Below are 20,307 nucleotides of genomic sequence, written 5' to 3' on the forward strand. Positions count from 1 at the left end.
GGCCTCTGGAAAATAATGGGAAAAGAAAATCATTAAAAACAAATAAATAAGAACGAAGCCAAACAAAGCAGTTCCCGGGGGATGGCCCTGCCCCGGGGCGGGCAGGGATGGCTCCGGGACCCTCGGGGGGACCCGGCCGTGGGCAGCGGCGCCGGGGGGAGCGGGCTGGCTGCTGGCACTCGCCGCTCCCCCCCGCCCCGATGCTTTAATCACATTTTCAATTCAAATCTGCTGCTATTTGATCCCCCGGGGGTGGCGGCGGGGAGGGGGGGATATTTTTAGATGTGCTTAAAGCTGCCGGGGGCGGAGGGAGATCGCGCAGGTTGCTGTGGCCGCGAAAGAGTTGGAAGGGATCCCCCCCACCCCCCTTTTTTCTTCTTCTCCTCCTCTTGCAGCTCAGCGGAGGGCTGGCTCCCCCTCCCGAGGTCGCTTTTGTTTTCCCCGGCGCTCTCACCGAGCAGCCGCCGGGGGGTGGAGGGCCGGGGCTGAGCGGGCTGGGTGCTGAGGCATGGGCTGGACCGCCCGACCCTTCTCCTCCTCGACCCCGCCGGACCCGCCGAGTTGGTGCCCTCCCGGGCGGCACTTTCCCCCGCCCCGGGGCTGAGCAGCCGCCGCACCCGGGACCTCCATGGCACCGCCGCGATGTTCGTTTCCCGGGTCCTGATTTCAGAAGACGCGCTACCGCCAGGTAAATCCGTCGTGCGGGTCCCCGAGCCCCCCGGTCGTCACGGAGCCCCCGGACAGCCCAGTCTCTGCCCGCTCGGCTCGGCTGGGATGGAGCCCGAAAGGACCTTCAAAAGCTGCTGAGTGCCCCAAAGCCCCAGGCAGGTGCAGGCTGGGCTTTTGGCTAGCTGCTTTTCTGCATCCCTGAAAGATTCTGAGCATCCCTGGGAGCCCTTGCTGCCTTTCTCTGGGTCTAACTTCACTGTGATTTTTCCCACTGCTGGGGGACCAGGAACCCGGCTCCCTGCAAGAACAGATCCCATCGCTGGCTCCAAATCCACCTTGCAGGGATCAGTGCTGTCCAGGGTCCCACTGCACCCACGTGAACCCCCTCGGGGTGGCTCCCCCAGCCCAGACCTGGGAGCTCAACGGGGCTCCCATGGGAGGCACCCGTGGTGCATCCCCCCCTCCCTGAAATCCCCAGCGAGGTTTTCCAGCAAGCAGCAGGGACTCGTTTCAAGAGCTCAGGTGTGTTAGGAAACCTCACGGTGTTACCTGTGCCGGGGGAAACCTGAGGATCGCTGGGCACGGGTCAGAGGGCACTCGGCCGCGTGCGCTGCTGCGGGATCAGATGTGGCCTCTAAGAGCCGGCTGGCAGGTGACGCGGGGACAGGGGCCACCCGCAGCCCTCTGGCTCGCGGGGTGGCCGAGGATGAGTCAGATCCCACAGCGCTGGGGGCTGCACGGCCAGACAGGGATCAGGGGTTGCTGGGGGTGCTCAGTTTTGCACCGAGGACGGGCTTTGCTCCCCGTGACTGTGGTGGGGATGTTTCCCTGGCTGCGGAGGGTCCCACGGACTGGCGCAGTTCCTGGGGGCTCTCAGCTCTGTGCTGCCACTGCCAGACTCCCAGTGGCCCTGTAAGGGACAGATACCAGAGAAAAACTTATGTGAAAAGACGTGGTGATGGTGTTTCTTGCCTGCACCGGGCAGGATGATCCCTGGGCGATGTTTGCCTGGGCTGGGTAAGGACAGGAGACCACTCTCTTACCGCCTCAAGCCATGAGCTCCTCTCCTTCCCGGTCTCCCGTGGGGAAAATCCATGCTTGCATCTCCAAAAGCTGCCTGAAATGTGGGCACTTGCTTAAAGACTATTTTGATGCTGTAGCTGCCTCCTGATAACCTTTGCCTGGGGGGAAGAGGCAGGAGGTGCCCAGCAGGTCTGCACAACACATCTGGTAAAGGCTCCATGTGAAAACAGAGAATTCAAGACTTTTTCTTCCCAGCTGGCATGCAGAGGACAGGGCTGGGGGAGATGGAGTTGAGCAAAGCTCTGTACCCCCAGAGCAGGAGGAAAACCACAGCTTTGCCCTATGGCAGTGATGCAGAGGCTCTTTGGGAGCTGGGCAGCAGATCAGGGGCTGTCCCCCCCCCCCTCAGTCTCACTCAGCAGAACCCATCTGCCAACCTGTTGTGTGATTTATCCCAAATCAGCATGCTCCAACCTTGTTGTGGTCCTTTCTGGAGATAACTTGTTAGATGGAGATGAAGCACTACAGAGAGCCTTGCAGGGACAGAGCCCCTGTGCAGGGCAAGGGCTGTGGGGCACAGGAAGGATCAGGTCCAAAGGGTATCCTCCACCTCTCGCTGTGTGCCAGAGCTGCATGGGGAGCAGGAGGAGATGGGTGATCCCTTGGCTTTCACCCCAAGGCAGTCACCAGCACGTGATGCTAACCCAGGACTTCCCGTATCACTGCAGAGATCCTCTTAGCCTAGTGCTTAAAAATAACAGTGGGCTAATCTCCATCCCCCCCGTGCACACCAGCTCTCCTCTCCACAGAAATGCTCTGCTGTGGCATATCCCAAAAGAAGCCCTAAAGCTGCTCCTTCCTTCATGCCAGGGATGTGCTTTCAGCTGGGCTCTGAGGTGGGGACTGGGGTGAGCAGGAGCCAGGGGACCTTATGATGCCACATGTCTTTCAAGGCAGCAGAAGCATCTCAAATCCTGGGTTCAGTTTTGGGTCCCTCACTACAAGAAAGACAGTGAGGTGCTGCAGCATGTCCAGAGAAGGGAACGGAGCTGGGGAAGGGTCTGGAGCACAAGTCTGATGAGGAGCAGCTGAGGGAGCTCTGGGGGGATCAACCTGCAGGAAAGGAGGCTCAGGGGGAACCTTCTTGCTCTCTACAGCTCTCTGACAGGAGGTTGTTGCCAGGTGGGGGTCCGGCTCTTCTCCCAAGTAACAAGTAATAGGACAAGAGGAAATGAGGTCAAGTTGCACCAGGAGAAGTCTAGGTTGGATATTAGGAAGGATTTCTTCACCAAAAGGGATGTCAGGCTTTGGAACAGGCTACCCAGTGAAGTGATTGAATCACTATCCTTGGAAGTTTTCAAAAGCCCATGTAGATGTGACACTTGGGAATGTGGTTTAGTGTTGAACATGGCAGTGCTGGGTTAATGGTTGGACTCAATCTTAGAGGTCTTGTCCAACCTTAACAATTCTATGATTCTATCTTGCAACACCTTGACAGAGAATGATACTCTTGCTTGTGGCCTTAACAAAACAAACAAACAAACAAACAAAAATCAGAAAGTTTTCCTCATGGTGGAAAAGCCTGGAACAGCTTCATTTTTCATGTTGTTTTATCTAATTTTGAGCAAGGACCAAGAAAGGAGAAACTTGGCCATCAATACACCCACCAAAAGGAATAAATAAAACAGAGCATGGTGATGAAAGACCTGTTGTGTGAGAGCTGCAGTGAAGGCACCAGGCTTTGAACAAAGAGATGAAAAGCAGCGATCAATGTGGGAGCGTTCTGTGAACTGCCAGGAGAAAACTCAGGGCTGGAGGGGCACCAGGGTGTCCCCAAATCCCTCCTGGCTGGGCTTTGGAGATGGGGCATTACAGATGGGGCAGAGGCACAGAAAACAAAGGGAGTGGTCTGTCACTGTGGTGTCACAGGGATGCAAGGCAATGACATTTGAGCACATTGTGGTTATAAATGAGGCACTTGGTGGTTTCTGCTCTGCTGTGGGGTCTGGGAGGCTCTCCCATCACTGACACTGTGGGGAAAGGGAGTTCAAAAGCACAGTTGCTGCAAGGCTCTCCCTGTCACTCACAGCCTGCACCCTGACAAGTGATATCCATCTCCTGCCTGACAGGCCAAGTTCAGCCATGACGCCAGCACAGCACACAGTGACAGGGTGCAAGCAGATGTGACTCCTCCTGCTTTACCCAACCACCCCACTCCCCCTTCCACCTCACTGAAATGCTGCTGGTTTCCCCTCAGACCAACAGATCAGTGTAAGTCCCATCTCCACCACTAAACTCATTGGTCAGGTTACACTGAGCCGGTAACCAAACCCTCCCTCCACCTCACCACCAGCTTTGACCCCATTTTGGCCCACTTTATAAACATGGTCTGGTGTCTCCTGCCCACGTAGCTGCCATGGGGCCGAGTCTACCTCCCTGCAGGGAAACAGAATGCTTCCCAGACTTTGGCCATCCAGAGCTGTAATTGGAAGGAAACATGATTAAGCAGAGAGCTGCTGTATCTGGTGAGCTTCAGCATCTCTGGAGCAGCAGAGAGGGGTTTGCTGGGAGCTGCAGGGCACTGAATCATTCTAACAAACTGATAGCAGTTCACCATTTGATTCGTTCATGTAAAAGGCTCTAAATCTCACTGTTTGCTTGTCTTGCCCTGCACAGAGTAACACAGAGAGGAGCAGCCAGGAAAATCCACATTAATCTCTCAGCCCAGAAGCAGTGGGCTCAGTGGGGGTGTCTGTACGTTCATGGGCCAGGCTTGTCCTCACCTGCCCTGTGTCACAACGTAGGCACTGCCACCTCCTCACCAGCATGAGGGGACAGAGGTCTGAACTCTACACTTGCTCAAAACCAAATCCTCTAAATTTGGGGAAAGGCAGCTGGAAAGACCTTCCTTTTTTCTCCCTGCACCTGTAATTGCTGAGCAAGGAGACATTCATCAACTCCTCCAGCATCTCTGGGAAAGAGAGGGAGAGGAGAACCAGCAGGAATAGGAAACATTGGAGTGCTCAAACACCAAACACAAGGAAAACAATTCCGGGCTGACAGCGTGGACAGAGGTCCCACATTGGGAAGATCTGGTCCCCATTTGCTTTGCGATGAAAACATGAGCAGCCCTTGCCTGCTCCCACACATGCTGAAATGCTTTCCAAGAGCTCTGCTTCCCCCACAGCCCGTGTGGGATGAAGCACTGAGAAGGGAAACACTTTCAGTATTAATACCACAGCTTGAAGCTCCTCAAGAGGCAGGGGCTCCTCACCGTGGAAGCACCAGCCCCATCCCACCAGTCCCAGAAAGACCTGCCAGTCTGTCCCCAGCTGAGCAGATCCCCTTGATGCAAAAGGAACTCCTCCAAGAGATGGGCAGGCCCCCAAAACACCTAGGGAAAACCAGGATCAGCTGATGTCACCTACCAATTCCATGCTGGTTGCTCTGTGGGGCCAGGTTGACCCAGGTACCCTCTTAAGACAGCACTGGTAGGAGTCATCTCATGTAGGTTTAAATGCCTAGGGCACATCGTGTGAATTGGGTATTTGGAAGGCAACAAGTACTTGGAGCATCGTTTTTGATGGGCTATCACCTCAAACTGCCCCATCCCCTCCTCTGGGAAGGTCAGGGGACCCAGCAGGACAGGCTCAGGTGGGGATCACCACACTGGAGATGGGCACTCGTGGGCAAACCAAGCCCCATGCCTTGTGCTTTTGGGGGAAGGACAATCTCCTGGCTGCTTGGGAAACATGGTGATCTTTTCCCTCCTTGAGCTGGTGTTGGATATCAGCCTGATGTGATTCCTTGGCACAGCTGACTGTGGCCAGCTTCATGAAGTAGCAGCCAACACAATCCATGGGAAATTCAAGCCACTGCCCAACACAGCAGGTCAGTGAATGCGAGAAATGGGGCTCTGCCAGGACTGCTCCGGGGCTTGCCTCCCCTCCTCCTCCCTTCCCACACCCCCAGCTCCACAGCGAGACAAAGCAGTGCCAACCAACTACAGCTCCCAAAGAAAGGAAGGGAAAAGAGCACAACTAAATCCACTCCATTGCTCCTGGGGTGTGCTTGGCTGCAGCTGCACAAGGAGGTTGGTTGAGTACCCAGAGAGGTGCTGTGAGGGGATGGATGCTCAGAGCAGGGGCTGAGCAAGGCAGAGGGGACATGGCCAAACACAAAGAGCTTGGGTCTCCCTTGGTGTTCTCCAGGTGCAACTGAATCTCAGCATTTTCATGCAGTGTAAGTCCAGTGGACTCTGTGATACACTGCAACCTCTCGTGATAACACGACACCACAGGCATCGCATTCCTGTTCCTGGTGTACAAGTCAGATGCCAGCGACTGGAGCCAAGCAGTGCTGACCTTCAGGACAATTTGGATCCAGGCCTGTGCTCCTGTTTACAGGAGTTTACAGTTGAGGTTTGCTGCTGCTGAGGAAAGGATTTTATGTAGAGAAAGATCATCAGGTCAGGGCAAGCAGTTCCCTCCTCTCTGTGCTGAACTGCATGGCTGGTGCCATAGCATTAGACACAGCCCTGCTCTCTGTTGTAAGTAATACTAATGGAAATCTTACTATCTGCATGCCTGGCTGGTGAAATACATGATTTTCCTTCTGTGCCTTCGCTGTGCGGAGGCATTTGCTGAATAATTTACAGCTATGATTTGTACTTGAGCAGCATCCAGGAATCCCAAATGAGAGCCTGGCTGTGTCTCTCGGGCCATGCTGTGGAAAGACTTCACGGACACGGGATGCTGTCACCTGCCCATGTATTTCACAGTCACAGCCAGGGTTAGAAGCTGGGAAGGCTCCAGCCCCCAAACTATCCAAATCCTCTGCCAGCAGGCTCAGGTTCTGGTGGTCACGCTCATTCCTGCCCACCTTGGGCTGTTGCAGCCAGAGCCAGTGGAGGATTTATCCCACTAATTTCTGTGCTCAAGGAAAGGCAGCAAGGAACAGGCACAGTGACTTTCCAAACAAGCAATTAATGAATAATAGAGGATTTTCAGTTCTGGACACAGCCCTCCTAACATTCACAAAACACCTGGGACATCAGAGTAATTTTGTGACTAATCAGCTGTTGTTGGAGGTCTCATGAGTACCAAATGAAACAAGGAGTCCAAGCTCAGAAAGTAATTTGGGAAACACTCACCAATCCCATCTGTTGTGAATAAACAAACAGCTCTGCTGTGGTTGCAGGGTCATGAGTTGCCCTGGAAGAGTTAGAGATACCATATACATAGAGAGCAGAGAGCCTGCCAGGGAGAAAAATAAATATCCCTGCACAGAGGATTGGAATATGGGCAGCTATGACCCTGCTGGGAATTACCTGCTGAGTTTCCACCACCAACCTAACCCTGCTAGGTGTATATGTGCTCTCATGGGTGTAGAAATGGTCAATGCCTTCATCTAGCCTGGCTTGGAGCCTCCTGTGCTTGTCCCTGCTGGGATGAGGAGCAAGGAAGAGCAATGCTGTATACCCTTGGGGTGGTCAGGGGAAAAGCAGCATATCCCCTCCTGCCTTTCTCAGCCCCTCATGCAGGATATGTCAGGAGGTTGCCTTCTCTGTCCCTTCAGGGGGGACATCTGTGCCTGTGGCTCAGAGCCAGGTACAGCACGGACATGGCTGAGCACACAGTCCCTGTCCAGGAGCATCTCTAAGCAGCAGCACTTGTTCAACGTTCCTCAGGGCATGGAGGTTGTGTCTGGGAGGGTCTATGGCCAGTCCAAGGTGTTAATACATGTTAGAGTGCTGGGAATGAGCAAAATTGGGGGGGAGTAATCACAGGTGATGAATGACTATTCAATCTGCTGCCTGTTTTGACTCACGTTGTGGAAGCAAGTCTTGCACCAGGGGCATCTGGGTGGGTTACTCCAGAAATCTGGTGATCTGCTAATTTACCCATAAGAAAGATTGAGAAATGCTGGTTTATATGAAAAGCCTTTCGTTTCCTGCTCCCTACCCAAGCTGCCAGTTCTTTGCATGATGCCAGGAAGAAGTACGAAAGAAAACACTTCACTGTCTTGCTCCATCCATCCATCCATCCCTCTTGCCCTTTCTCACCTGGGATGGGCCTGAGTCAGAGAAGCAGCCCATGGACAGGCTTGTCCCAGCTCCCCCATCTCCCCTGGTCCAAGGGGCTGACCCACAAGCTTCCAGCATGCACAGCTCAGCTTTCCAAACCAGGAGCACCATATGTTTGTGTAGGAGCATGCAGGAACCAAGGAATGGGCATGGAATAGAGGTTTCAGCTCTCAACGGGGTGCCACGCAGCCGTGCACATGCCCACGTGGGTGGCTCTGCAGATGGCAGTGCTGGGCAGCATCAGCCTTTGCATTTCTGCTTCCCAGTGGCAAATGCTCCCATGCCAATGGGTAGGAAGGAAAAGCAGGATTTCTCAAGTGCTCCTGGGCTGGATAAAGCAGCCGAGTCTGGGGGCTCTGCACTGGGAGCTACAGCCACAGGTTAAGAGGTAACAGTTCCTGAGCTTTTCCCATGTTCCCAAACTGCAGAATTGATGGCCTGGACTCAAGGGGGGGTCATGGGTATAAATCCCTGTGGTCCTACTCAGTGACTGTGTTCCATACATAAGCAGCCATCAGGCTCCGCACCATCACACTCAACCCTCCGAGACTGAGCTAATTACAAACCACAGAGGAGCTCAAGGGGATGAAGCCTCTTACCAGAGATGCAGCTGGAGCATTACCAGATTAGGGGTCAGAGGCAGAGCACATACCAAGCCCCAGCTTGCGGGGATGCCACTGCAGCAGCTCACATGTGAGCATGAGCCTCAGGACCAAGCCCTGGCATCTGAGCTGGGTGTGCAGCCTCTGGGCTCATCAGGGCAAAGCTAGCCCTTATACTCAAGAGTCTGAAGCCAGTCTGCCCTACAGGAACACATCTGCTTCACCACTGTCACCTCAGGCACTGCAACACTTGTTCTACCAAGGGACAGCTCAAAGGGCCCAAGCAGGACTTACCACCACATCATCCAGCAAGTGCTTCCTCCATCCTTCCTCTCTGACCATCATCAAGATCCTCTTCTGTTGCTCTAAAAGCAGCTGTGACATCCAGTCATAAGAGGAAGGAGAAATCTTCTCCTTTTGTAGCCAGATCCCACAAGCTGTCCAGCAGGGAACACAGCCTGGAAGAGCACCGGCTCCTCGGTCAGGAAGGTGGATGCAGAGCAAACCAGTATCCCACCTCCAAAGGCATCAGGCCAGATCCTGACCACGCTGAGCCCTTTTATAAGCCATTTGCAGGTGAAACCTGTAGATGTGAGCTGGTCTGGGGAGATGCATATCACCTGGGATAACCTTGGACTTGCTGACTGCTCCTTTGTCCCTGTGTCACTGAGTCCACAGTCCATAGACACAGCCACAAGTACAGCCTGATGTATAGCAGGGTTGGGGGTGATAGGTGTTGGACTGGCTCATTCCAAGGACAGGGATGAGCTGCCCAGTGGCAGCCCAGCTCACCCCTCCCCATCCATATTTTAATGGTGATTTTACACCCTCCTCACATTATCTGTCCACCAGCTCTTCTAAAGGATGTCAGTATTATTATCCTCACTTGGAGAGGGGGAAAGGGGGAGTGAGAGGGACATGAAGTGATGTGGCAGAGACCAGCCAGATGCTCAGTGTCAAAGGCAGGGCTAAACCCCATCTCTCCTAAATTGCAGCCCGGCCTGGGTCTCCATCAGAGGTCTTCCCCCCATGTGTGCAAAGGACAGCTTTCCTGAAAAGTATTCCATGGCTCTGCTTCTGGGAGTGTGTGGTCACCATGGAGTGGTTGATACAGGTTCTCTTAGTGCCCTCAGGAGAGCTCAGATGCTCCCACATGAGCCCTCCTGAGGAATAATTTAACTTAATCCCCTTTTTACCTTCCTCTTCCCACCCTGGCAAAGCAAGAGCCAGGCAGATCTCCATGATTTTTGAGGTTGGAATTTTGTTCTTGGATAAAAGTCTTTTAAAAACTCTGTAAAAACCCCCTGAAGCCACAAAAAAACAGAGTGGGAGAAAGAGAAGGAGAAAGGAACAGGCCTAGGAAGCCAGCTCTGCACTTTGCCCCGGCTGCCAGGGACAAGGGGCTCTTTGTTTCCCTGGCCGGAGCCTGCTGCACTGGCCCTTTTCAGTCTCCCTCCCTGGGAAAGGGGCCAGGGGGAAGCAAGGCACAAGCAGGGCAGGCAAAAACCTCGGGGCCACCGTGAATAACCCCTGCTCAGCCCCCCAGCAGCCCCCCATCTTCATATAGCCGGTTGTGGAGAGTCTGCCAGGAACAGCACCAGGAGGAAAAGGTGCCCGGGAACCCTTCGGTTCTCTGCTTCCCACGCACCATCCCTGGAAATGAACACGCTGGTGCTCCTGCTGTGCAGGAGGCTTTGAACTTCTCCGTGTCTTTTGGACTTTGCCTTCCTAAATCACCTGCTAAAAGGCACTGAAGCCCCCAGCTGTTGTATGATCACAGCCTCGAGGGAGCCGCCGCATCTCCGTGGCTTTGCTGGTGTTGTGGCTGGTGGGGCCAAGTCTCTCCCATCTCCTCCCACCCCAGGGACACTGCCAGGCTGTCCCCAAGCCTGTGGCTGCAATGACACGGAGCTGGCGATGGCTGTGGGTTCAACCAGCCAGGCAGAACACTTGCTGCAGGGATCAGATCTAAGTTTGGAGAGGTGATTCTCATCTGTTTATTTTCCGTCACTGTAAAACCCCGGAGCTCTGCCTGGCTGCCAGCAATTCCCCCTTTCCCAAGCCCAGTCACACGGAGCTGGGGTGGGAAACATGCAGCAGGCTGCCCCTGGGGCTCTCTGGGATTTCATCAGCTCTAATGAGACTCACAGGTGCCCTCTCCAAACATATCCATCTGTCTGTCCAGGCTGGAGCTGTGGTTTGAGGCTGGTTTTGCACACTGGTATGGTAACTATCTACATGCTAAGAATGGTGCAGGGGTCCCAGTGCCCTGCCCTACACCCATGCCAGTGTGCACAGGGATGACATGAGCTGGATGGATGCTTGGCACTCAGGATGGTCTGAGAGATAGACAAAGTCCCAGGAGAGAGGAGAAGGGGAGGAAATGGCCTCTGCACCTCTGGGGAGCAAGGTGCTGCAGGGCAGCCAGGGACTCATCCTGCCCTGCCAGGAGATGGGCAAGCATCAGCTGCTCCCATTTCTACAGAGCAGAGAGGACCACAAAAATGTGCCAAAGTAGCCCCAAAATGCAATGCTGGCTGCTGCATTGGGCCAGCCCCACCGTGTCCAGCTGGCCCAGCACTGTGCAGACAGGTCCCACATCCATGATGCTCTGTATCCCATCCTCCACAGGAAGATGTTACTAGAAAGCAGTGCAGGAAAACAAGAGCAATCTCTCCCCAGGTCAAAAAAACTTCCTCCTCAAGGCTATTTCTCCCTTCTGGAAAAGCAGGTGTTTACTTCAGCCCCATTCCATGGGGATGGACAGGGTAGCCCTTCTTGGCCTCTCCATCCCTGTACCAGGGCTAGGGAGGATATTTGCATCCCAGGGATTCCTTCCCAAAGGGTCTGGGCGCCCCTCAACCCAGGGGAGGGGGCTGTGGGAATGGGCCCTGCTACTGCTCCCCCTTACTGCTCTGAACAGCACCGCCAGAATGGAGGGGAGACGGTGCAGGCTTTGTTAAAATAAATAAAATCAAGGAAAAGGCCTTGAACATGTTTCCTCAGCAACTGTGACGTCATCTGGGATGTCTGGCCTCCCCCCCTTCCCCCCTCCTTCTTATTATTAAGAGGGAAAAGAAAGGGAAGCAGACAGTGAAGGGAAGCTGGGGACAGTCTCCTGGCAACGCCTGGGACAGTAAGGTCCTCCTGCCAGAGGCACATGGCTCCAGCGTGGGGAGCTCTGCCAGCACTCCTGGCTGGAGCACTGGGATGGGGAGGGCATCCCTGGTGTGCCCTGGGATGGAGGTGACAGCACTCAGGGCACTACCATGTGCCCAGGGATGCCAGCTGCTCCCCGGGCAGGGCAGCCTTGCTGAGCCTTGATTTACCCAGCGCGGGTCCTCGGTTTGCAGAGTAGTGGGAGTGTGGCCCCTCCATTCCTCTTGCTAATTCCAGACATGTTTTGGTGATGATGATCACGGAATCTTCCTGAAGTGCCAGGGTCTGTCAGCAGGCAAGGCAGGGGCTGGGGACAGTCCCTGTGTGGGTTGTCACTGTCACCTGTTGGGGAGACCCTCACACACCCGGGCCTGTTCTGGCCACACTCCCCCCAAAAATCCTTGTCATCTGAGCTATTTAATCCATCCTGACTCACTTTTAACAGGCAACAGCAAGTGGCTCTGGCAGTGGGACCAAGCAGGCAGGAGACAGGAGAGGAGCCCACGGAGATATGAGTGGCTCAGGGATGGGGAGAGGGGACTTTTACTGTCTTTCCCAGCACTCCAGACCAAGGGGTCACCTGTGCCCAGCAGCAAGGTCCTGCCAGCCCCTGAGCCCCTTCACTGGGCACAACTCAGCTGTGAAACACGCCACAGATGGTCCAGGAGCCAGGGGCAAACAGGGTCAGAAAACAATTAGCCCAGGTCCTGCAGGGCAGCCCTGCCAGCACCCACTCAGCTTGGCTGTCCTGACCTGAGCCATGGCAGGAAATGCCTTTAAACCTCTGATTCTCAGGACCAGGGAAGGATCCCTCTCTGTTTTCCTGCTTCTTATTCCCTTTGCTAATCCTCCACTGCTGGCTCCTGCCAGAAGAGGATGGTGAGCGAGGCTTTGCTCCAACCCATTATCACGGATGCACATTTAATTTGCTGTTACATACCCAGCAATGGACCAGCCAAACCTGACACTATTTTTTATCACTGTGTGCCAATCCAGCAGGGGGAATCAATACATTCCTGAGAATGCCAAGAGCAAGCTGATACCTCAGACTAAGAGAAACAGAAATAAAGATACAGGTTTCCAAGGGAGAGCAACAGGGTTGCTCCCCACAGCAATCTGTGCTGGTATGTGCAGCCCTGTGGGCAGGGGGTGGATGCAGGTGGTACCCAGAAACCAAAGGCATCATGGGGATACCCTTGTTGGAGCTGAGCACACTGCTGTGACATGAGGGTGTCACCACGGGATGGGTCGGGGACCCACAGGCCCCCACTACCCCATATACCTCTTCACTGCTGAGGCTCTTCTCACCACTGCCTGCAGCAGCAGGCAGAGCTGGTTCCTGCCTTCTGCTCTCCAAGCAACAGCAGCTCACGGGAAATGCTTCAGCCTGAGCTGTGGATGAGAAAGACCTGGGGTCCTGGCATTTGGGGACAGCCAGATGGACAAGCTGTGCCCTGGGGCTACTTCTGCAGGGCAGCTGGAGCAAAGCTGAGCTGCAGAGGGGCTCCAGGCTGGGGGGCCTGGGGGTGTCCCTGTGCAGACCCCTCCAAGAGGGTTTTGCCCCCAGCCCTGTTCCCTGAGCACGTTTCTCTCCCTGGTTCTCGCTGCAGGTTCATGAATCACCGTGTCCCGTCCAACTGCAGGTACCAGCCGACGGAGTACGAGCACGCAGCCAACTGTGCCACCCACGCAGTGAGTCCCTGTTCCCACCCCAGGGTGAGGGAGGGTGGAGCTCATCTCTACGAGGATCCCCTGAGGAACCTTAAAGAACACCAAAAATCTCTGTGTTCAGCCCTGGAGCAGTCACTGGGAGCCTTGGGGCTGTGATGAGGCAGATGTGCCCCAGGGATTGGGATGTTCTCCTTCCTTCTGCCCTGGGAAGCTGGTGGGCATCTCCCTTCCTCTCACCCACTGTGGCCTCATGTCCCTGGGGAAGCTGGCTGTAGGAGCCAGTGGAGCAGGAGTATTTTGCAAAGCTCCCTGAAAATGGAGTGTTTCACAGCAGGAACTGTGACAGGTACCCCTGGGGCTGCCTGCACAGCCCTGGGACTGAGCTCTCCCCACATCAGAGCTTCCCTGGGGAGCTGGCAGCTCCCACTCTGAGTCCTGGGAGATGACTCAGAGGAAGCCACCCTCCTTGTGCCTTCCTCCTCCTCCCTACCTCCATCTGGAAAAGCTATTTTGGAACTGCACCACACAGGGAGGGACCCTGCCTGGCCCATGTGGGTGGCCAGGCTGCCCCTTATGGGTGGTGGCTTTGACCAGAAGCAAACCCCACCTAAAAGGAAAAGTGGAGACTGTGTTGTAGCTGCTCGATGGAAATGCAGAGTCAACAGGAGGTTTACTTCTGCCTTCCAGTTCTGGATCCTGCCCAGCATCCTCGGCAGCTCCATCCTCTATGTCCTCTCTGATGACCAATGGGAAACCATCTCAGCCTGGATCTATGGCTTTGGCTTGTCCAGCCTCTTCATTGTCTCCACTATCTTCCACACCATCTCCTGGAAGAAGAGGCATCTCAGGTACCATCCCTGATTGCTCAGGGCTCAGGAAGGGGGAGAGGGTCCGGAGGCCCCCAGTGCTGTGACCTGTCTGTCCATCCACAGGACTGTGGAGCACTGCCTGCACATGTTTGACAGAATGGTGATCTACTTCTTCATTGCAGCATCCTACGCTCCCTGGTGAGTTGTTGGTGGGTGGGGGCCACCTCTTGGCCCCACTGGAAGGCAGAAAATCAGCCCAGCTCCCACAGATAGGATTTCCCCTCTGGTTTTGGTTCTGCTTCAGGCTGTACCCTACCCCTTTCCACAAAGCCTTCATATCCTATAGATTCCAACCTCTGTAAGTTGAAGTTACAAGCTGGGAAGACCCTTTGGTGGGACAGTCATCAGGTGCAGGCAGCATTTCTCTGTCCCCTTGCTGTATTAGCCCAGACTGGGGTGCTGCCCTAGACCCTACTCACCACAGACCTGGGTCTTGCAGGCTGAACCTGAGGGAGTTGGGTCCCTGGGCCTCCCACATGCGCTGGATCATCTGGATCATGGCGTCTTTTGGGACCGTCTATGTGTTCTTCTTCCATGAGCGGTGAGTGCCTGTACCTGGCCCCGTGCTGGTGGGTGTGTGGGAGCAGACGTGGAGCAGGGATGTGGAGGAGGGATGTGGAGCAGCGATGTGGGACCAGGGACATGGAGCAGGGACGTGCTGCCATGAGTTGCTTCTTCCACGTGGTGGCACCAAATAAAAAGCCAAAGGCCCCTGATTTCTCCCTGAAGCCCCAAGTGGCTGGCTCTGAGCTGGAGCTCCCAAGCCAGGGTGGGGGGTCCATCACCCCTGAGCAGGGTGCCAGTGTGACTCACACATGAGGACATGGGACCTGCCATGATGGCACCACCACTCCTTTTCCTATAGCCTGGCCGTGGACATTAAAAGCATAAAACTCAACCTTCCTCTGCTCCTGCCTCCAAGCAGCTTCTCTGTCGGTCGCAGGTACAAGCTGGTGGAGCTGGTGTGCTACGTTATCATGGGCTTCTTCCCCGCCTTGGTCATCCTCTCCATGGTAAGCTACTGCTGGGAAGAACTTGGGCTCAGTGCGAGGGACAAATCCCTGCAGGTTGGTGCAGTCTCCGAAGCTGTGTGATGGATAAAACCATCCTCATTACGATGTGGGCTGGGTTGGTTTTGCAAGGGCTTTGGGTACCCAGCAGACACCGTGTGCATCTCCACCAGACCTCCTGCCTGGACTCCGCTGAGTTGAAATTGTAGAGTCACAGAATCAAAATGGTTGGGGTTGGAAAGGACCTTAAAGACCATCTGGTTCCAATCCTCCCAGAAAAGCTGGGCTGCTGGGTCCCCACTGCCTTGCTGGGGGTAGCAGAAGGCACAGAGAGGATCCTGCCTGCAGCTGTGGTCACACTTCTGGTCTTGATGGGGTGGTGGGAAAAGGGCAGACACGCTGTGGCCGCACTGAGCCCTTCCTCCCTGCCTGCTCCCAGCCCAACAGGGACGGCCTCCCGGAGCTGGTGGCTGGTGGCTTCTTCTACTGCCTGGGCATGGTGTTCTTCAAAAGCGATGGCCGCATCCCCTTCGCCCACGCCATCTGGCACCTCTTCGTGGCCATCGGAGCTGGAATCCACTACTACGCCATCTGGAGGTACCTCTACCGGCCCGGAGCGCTGGAGACCAAAACGTCCCGGTAGAAGCCTTAAAGACGTTGTTTGTGCCAACGGGCACACGGGGGCACGGAGGGGAGTGGGGAGGGAGCCTGCACTGTGGGCTCACCCCAAACCACCCCCTGGCCCTGCAGGCAGCAGCTGCTGGTGCCCCTCCCGCACAGACAGGAGAGCCTGGAGGTCGATTTTAAGCATTTTTCTTTTTTAACCTCGGGAACTGTTCTATTTTTTTAGGCAAAGGTTTCATAACAAAGTGACCGACTGAGGGGCTGTGGGTAATAGGGGGCTTCACCTGCTGGACTTGCCAGGCTCTTCGCTCACTCACCTGGCCTCGAGCATCCCATGGGAGTGAGGATCTTGGCCCCAATGCCCGTGGCTAGTGACACCCTGGGTTTGGCTACTGGAGTCCTTAGCATGAGCCACCCAGGGGACTGGAGGTGTCAGGATGGGGGGAAAGACCCAGTGGTGGAGGAGGGGCACGGTGACAGCCCTGCACCACCCAGACTCGGCTCCTAAGTGGTCCTAAGTCATGTCAGCATTAACTGCTCCCTCCCAAGTGCTTGACAGGAAGGTCCAGACTCAAAAAGCCTTATATGAGATTGAAACTTGAATCTCTTCCAGGGCTCCCCAGTCTCTGAGCACTGGGAAACCCTTTCTCTAAGCCAATATTAAGTGTACAACTTGGTTTATCCTCTAGACGGGCCCTGGGAGCTCCCACGGACATTTTCTCCCTGGGGTGCTTTGCTTTCCTCTTTGGCCTCAGTGCCGGTGGCAGCCCAAAGCATGGCCCCCTCCCAGGCTCTGCTGTGTGCCTTTGGCAGGGAGCAGAGCTGGGATCCAGCTCCTGGCATCCCCCTGAGTGGGGCTAGCCCATCTGCTTCAGGGGATTCCCTTTCTCTTCGAGGGAGGGAAGTGAACCTCCTTGGACTGAGATCATGGGGCTGCCTGCCTTCTCTGCTTCCATTTTGATGATAAGCCTGTTGCTCATCAGATTTAATTCCACTTTTGGGAGGATTTCTGACATTCCCAGGATTGCTGCAGGGAAGGAACACATCTGCATGATGCTTGGAGGTGAGCTGGGACAGGGAGATCCTAGTGATGCTCCATTTTTAAATGCCTAACCATGGCCACAAAGTGCTAACACAGGATAACAAGACATGGAACATCCATCTGGTTGTCAGGAGCAGCCTTGATGGTGCTGGAATGGCAAACCCACACCAGGTGTTGCTCCCCAAACACACTGGCAGAGCTGCTGGAGCCAGGAGGGTCTGGTGTGTGCCGGGCTGTGGTACGTGCTGGGATCTGCTCCCAGTCCTGCCTGCACCTTCCCTGTTAGCCCTGAAGGCATCGATTTCCCATCATCTCTTTCTGGCCTTCGATTAATCACAACTGTAGAGGTCTTGGTGTGACGTGGCAAGCGAAGGAGATTTATGGCCACCATCCCACATCTCCTGTTTCTCCGCCTCCATGCTGAGGAGCCGAGCTCCCGGCTCTGCCCCACCTCCCACAGAGCTGAGGCCTCCCCAGCCTGCAGTGCCCTGGGACCAGCTCTGCAGGGCTGTGCCACTTTGCAGCAGATTACCAAAGAGGAAACATCTGGATATTCATCCCCTCCTGATACTCTGGTCACCAGGTCAGCAAAAAAATCCAGTGGGTTTTCACTTCCTATAAGGGGCTCTGGGTGCTGTGCCCAGCACCCCAGCATGGCATGGGGCTGCTGGGGTTCTCTGCCCAGGGCACCCCAAAGCAGCCTTTGGGCTGAGGTTTCCCCTTGGGGTGACAAGTGGTCTTAGGGATATGGGATGAAAAAGCTCATGTGAGCCCAGGCTCTGCTGCTGCCTCTCCTGGTCCCCCAGGTCCCAGCCCTTGCTCTGTCACCTACCACAGATGGAGGGGTGGAGAAGGACAAGCTGTGAGTAACCAGCAGTTGATGGAGCATATCTGGGGTTGGAATAGCAGGATACAAAGGTCCCAGAATGGGAGATGCCATATTTTCTGTCTGACAAGTCATTATCCTTCTCTGTGCCTCAGTCTCACCATCTGTAAAATGGGGGTGAAGACACCAACCTACCTCACAGGGCTCATGTGAGGACCCCGTGAAGCACCTGGAGGACAGCCAGTGCTTCACAAACATGTGCTTCAATTTTCACTGAGTCTGGGGGACTGGATTCCCAGACCCACTGTGGGCCACAGTGACAACTGTGGCTCAGGGTGCCTGGCCCTCCTCCCCCTCTGCCACTAAACCCATGGGGAACCACCCTGGGGACAGACCATGCAAACAGCCATAGGCAAACGTCCCCTGCCAGGGCCTGAGGGTGCCCAAGGACCACCATTGTGTTTTGTCTGTAGGCTTCATCCCAAGGGATTTAACTTGGAAACCATTTTGTCATCGGCAGCTTTTGGCTCTAAATCTGTTCCAGGGGCTCCTGAGGCACAGGGAGGTGCCAGAAGGACCTTTCTGGGGCTACTTCATTTCAGTCTCCTGCTGAAAATCCAGGGCAGGACAGATGCCTGGGCAGGAATGGGTGGTTGGACTCCATCTAGGACATCACCACCTTCAGCTTGGATTTGCTGAGTGGGCTTCTCTGTAATTGAGAAGTCCCCCCTCTTGCTCCTAAATCCTCCCCTTGCAAAGCAGGACTGGGGGGGGAGGGCACAGAGCAAGTTATCAGATTGTCCTCCTATTTTATACTAATTTTAAGTGACTCTCAACATTCAGGATGTCTGTGGAGGAGGGCTTGAGGCAACTTTTTAGCATCTCATGTTTTTCACCATCCACCCTTGTTCAATCAGTATTTTATATTTAACACAGTATTGGGTCAAATACAAACAAGTATAAGGAAGATAACGCTAGTGAATATTGTTTCCTGTGGAGTAGGATTGAAATAAAAACTCAAGATACCTCATTCTTGCCTGCTTGTTAAATCAAAATTAGTTTCCCTGCAGCATCTGGATACAAACCCATTTTCTACATGACTCATCCCACATGGCATTGCTCCCTGGTGAGGAGAGGAGCCACTCAACCAACTGCAGGGTGATGGGATGCTGAGCACTGACTCACCTCGATGCAGGGATGGCTTTGCCAGCTGCTTGCAGGAGGGACCAGAGCTACTTCGTCCTTCGCACCAGACACATGGGGAAATTTGGGGAGGGCACAGGTTGAGCTCCAAGCTGCAGAGTTTCCTTCAAAATAAATAAACTGTTAAGTTTGTTGGCAGATGAGCATCTCACCCAAGTGGCTCCAGCGTAGAGCCCTGCACGCCCACTCCAGACCTGTCACCCTGTCACTTACCCTCCTGCGTGGCTGAGTTGGAAGTTGACCTGTGGAGCCCAGGGGGTGGCACTACAGGGGGATGAAGGATGCCAGACCCGTGGAGGTGGAAAACCTGTGACAGACTGGGCAGAGGGTAAGCACAGCTCACTGTGGACCCCAGAGAGGAAACCCATCATCACCCAGCGTCTCCCACCAGCCTCTCCCACGGGCACTGGCTCTTCTTGGAGATGGAGAGTTTGCCTCCTATCCAGGGAGTTGGGCAGATGGTGCTCCTGCTCTGGGCTCTGCACACCCACCAGCTGCCCTCTCGCTTGCACTTCTCTGTCAGAATTACACAGGGCTGAATCTCTCCCAGGCTGCGATGCTCAGCAGCTTTCCCAGAAAGCCAGGGAGGGTTCCCTGCTTCCAGGGGCAGCTGAACTCACTCCAAAACCTGACCCACAACTTCCACCTCGCCCATCATTTCTTTGCTGCTGGCGATTGGGCTGGACTGGGAGGCCTCCTGGCTTTGCTGTGCTTTTGTGCTGTCATTCCCAGAGGGTGTCTGGATGGTAGAATCACCTTCCCACACAAAGCACCTCAGCACCACTGGACATGGAAACACCTCTTTAAGCAAAAGGAGACATTTTCACCAAGGGAAGCAAAGCATCAGTGATCACCTCATCTTGAACAACTCCCTATGTGGTCATGATCCATCCCTTCCTGGTTTCAGCCACCAGTCTGTGTGCAGCCTCAGCAGTCTCCAGGTCAACTCTGGAGCTGGTTTGATAAAACCTGTTTGGCCAAAGCCAGCAGCTGCCTGTGCAGGTGAGGCGCCGCTGCCAGTGCAGCCCTGCCTGACTTGCTCCTGGCATTTTCATAAAATCCTAGAAAGGCTTGGGTTGGAAGAGACCTTAAAGCTCTTTTTGTTCCAACCCCCTGCCACGGGCAGGAACACCTTCCGCTAGACCAAGTTGATCAAAGCCACTTCCAACCTGACCTGAAATACTTCCAGGGATGGGGCAGCCACACGACCCTCACAGGGAAGAATTTCTTCCCAGTATCCCATCTAACCCTGCCTTCTGTCAGTGGTGTCCCATCCATCCGGCGGGGCAGAGGGGTCAGGACCCCCTTTCCCGTCCCGGCCGCCCGCGGTGCCGGTGCGGGGCGCGCGGGGGCGCGCGCGGCGCGGGTCGCTCCGCCCCGGCGGGACGGGCCGATCCGAGCGCCCCGCGCAGCCCCGGCGGCTCCGGGCGCTGCCGCCGCCGGGTCGCGCGAGGCTGCCCCGCTCCGCGGTGAGTACCGGGGGTGGCGAGGGCAGACCCTGCCCAAGGGACCCCCCTTTTTTTT

The 20,307-nt window shown here is 55.1% G+C and overlaps 1 protein-coding gene across 2 annotated transcripts; it reads left to right on the forward strand.

Moving 5' to 3' along the window:
- The first annotated feature begins 13,131 nt into the window (after positions 1-13,131).
- On the forward strand, positions 13,132-18,610 carry MMD2 (monocyte to macrophage differentiation associated 2). 2 transcript variants are annotated; one of them, XM_018067283.1, is made up of 6 exons: positions 13,132-13,230; positions 13,897-14,057; positions 14,142-14,216; positions 14,518-14,619; positions 15,022-15,091; positions 15,528-18,610. In XM_018067283.1, the coding sequence occupies exons 1-6, from the start codon at positions 13,153-13,155 to the stop codon at positions 15,729-15,731; spliced, it is 690 nt and encodes a 229-aa protein (XP_017922772.1). In that variant the 5' UTR covers positions 13,132-13,152; the 3' UTR covers positions 15,732-18,610. The 2 variants fall into 2 exon arrangements, with proteins under 2 accessions (XP_017922772.1, XP_017922771.1); XM_018067282.1 differs by having other exon boundaries at positions 13,152-13,230; positions 15,004-15,091.
- Positions 18,611-20,307: the final 1,697 nt, after the last annotated feature.

The sequence above is a fragment of the Manacus vitellinus genome, unplaced genomic scaffold, assembly GCF_001715985.3.
Source record: "Manacus vitellinus isolate BGI_N305 unplaced genomic scaffold, ASM171598v3 scaffold_12_pilon, whole genome shotgun sequence".
In the NCBI taxonomy this organism is placed as follows: Eukaryota; Metazoa; Chordata; class Aves; order Passeriformes; family Pipridae; genus Manacus; species Manacus vitellinus.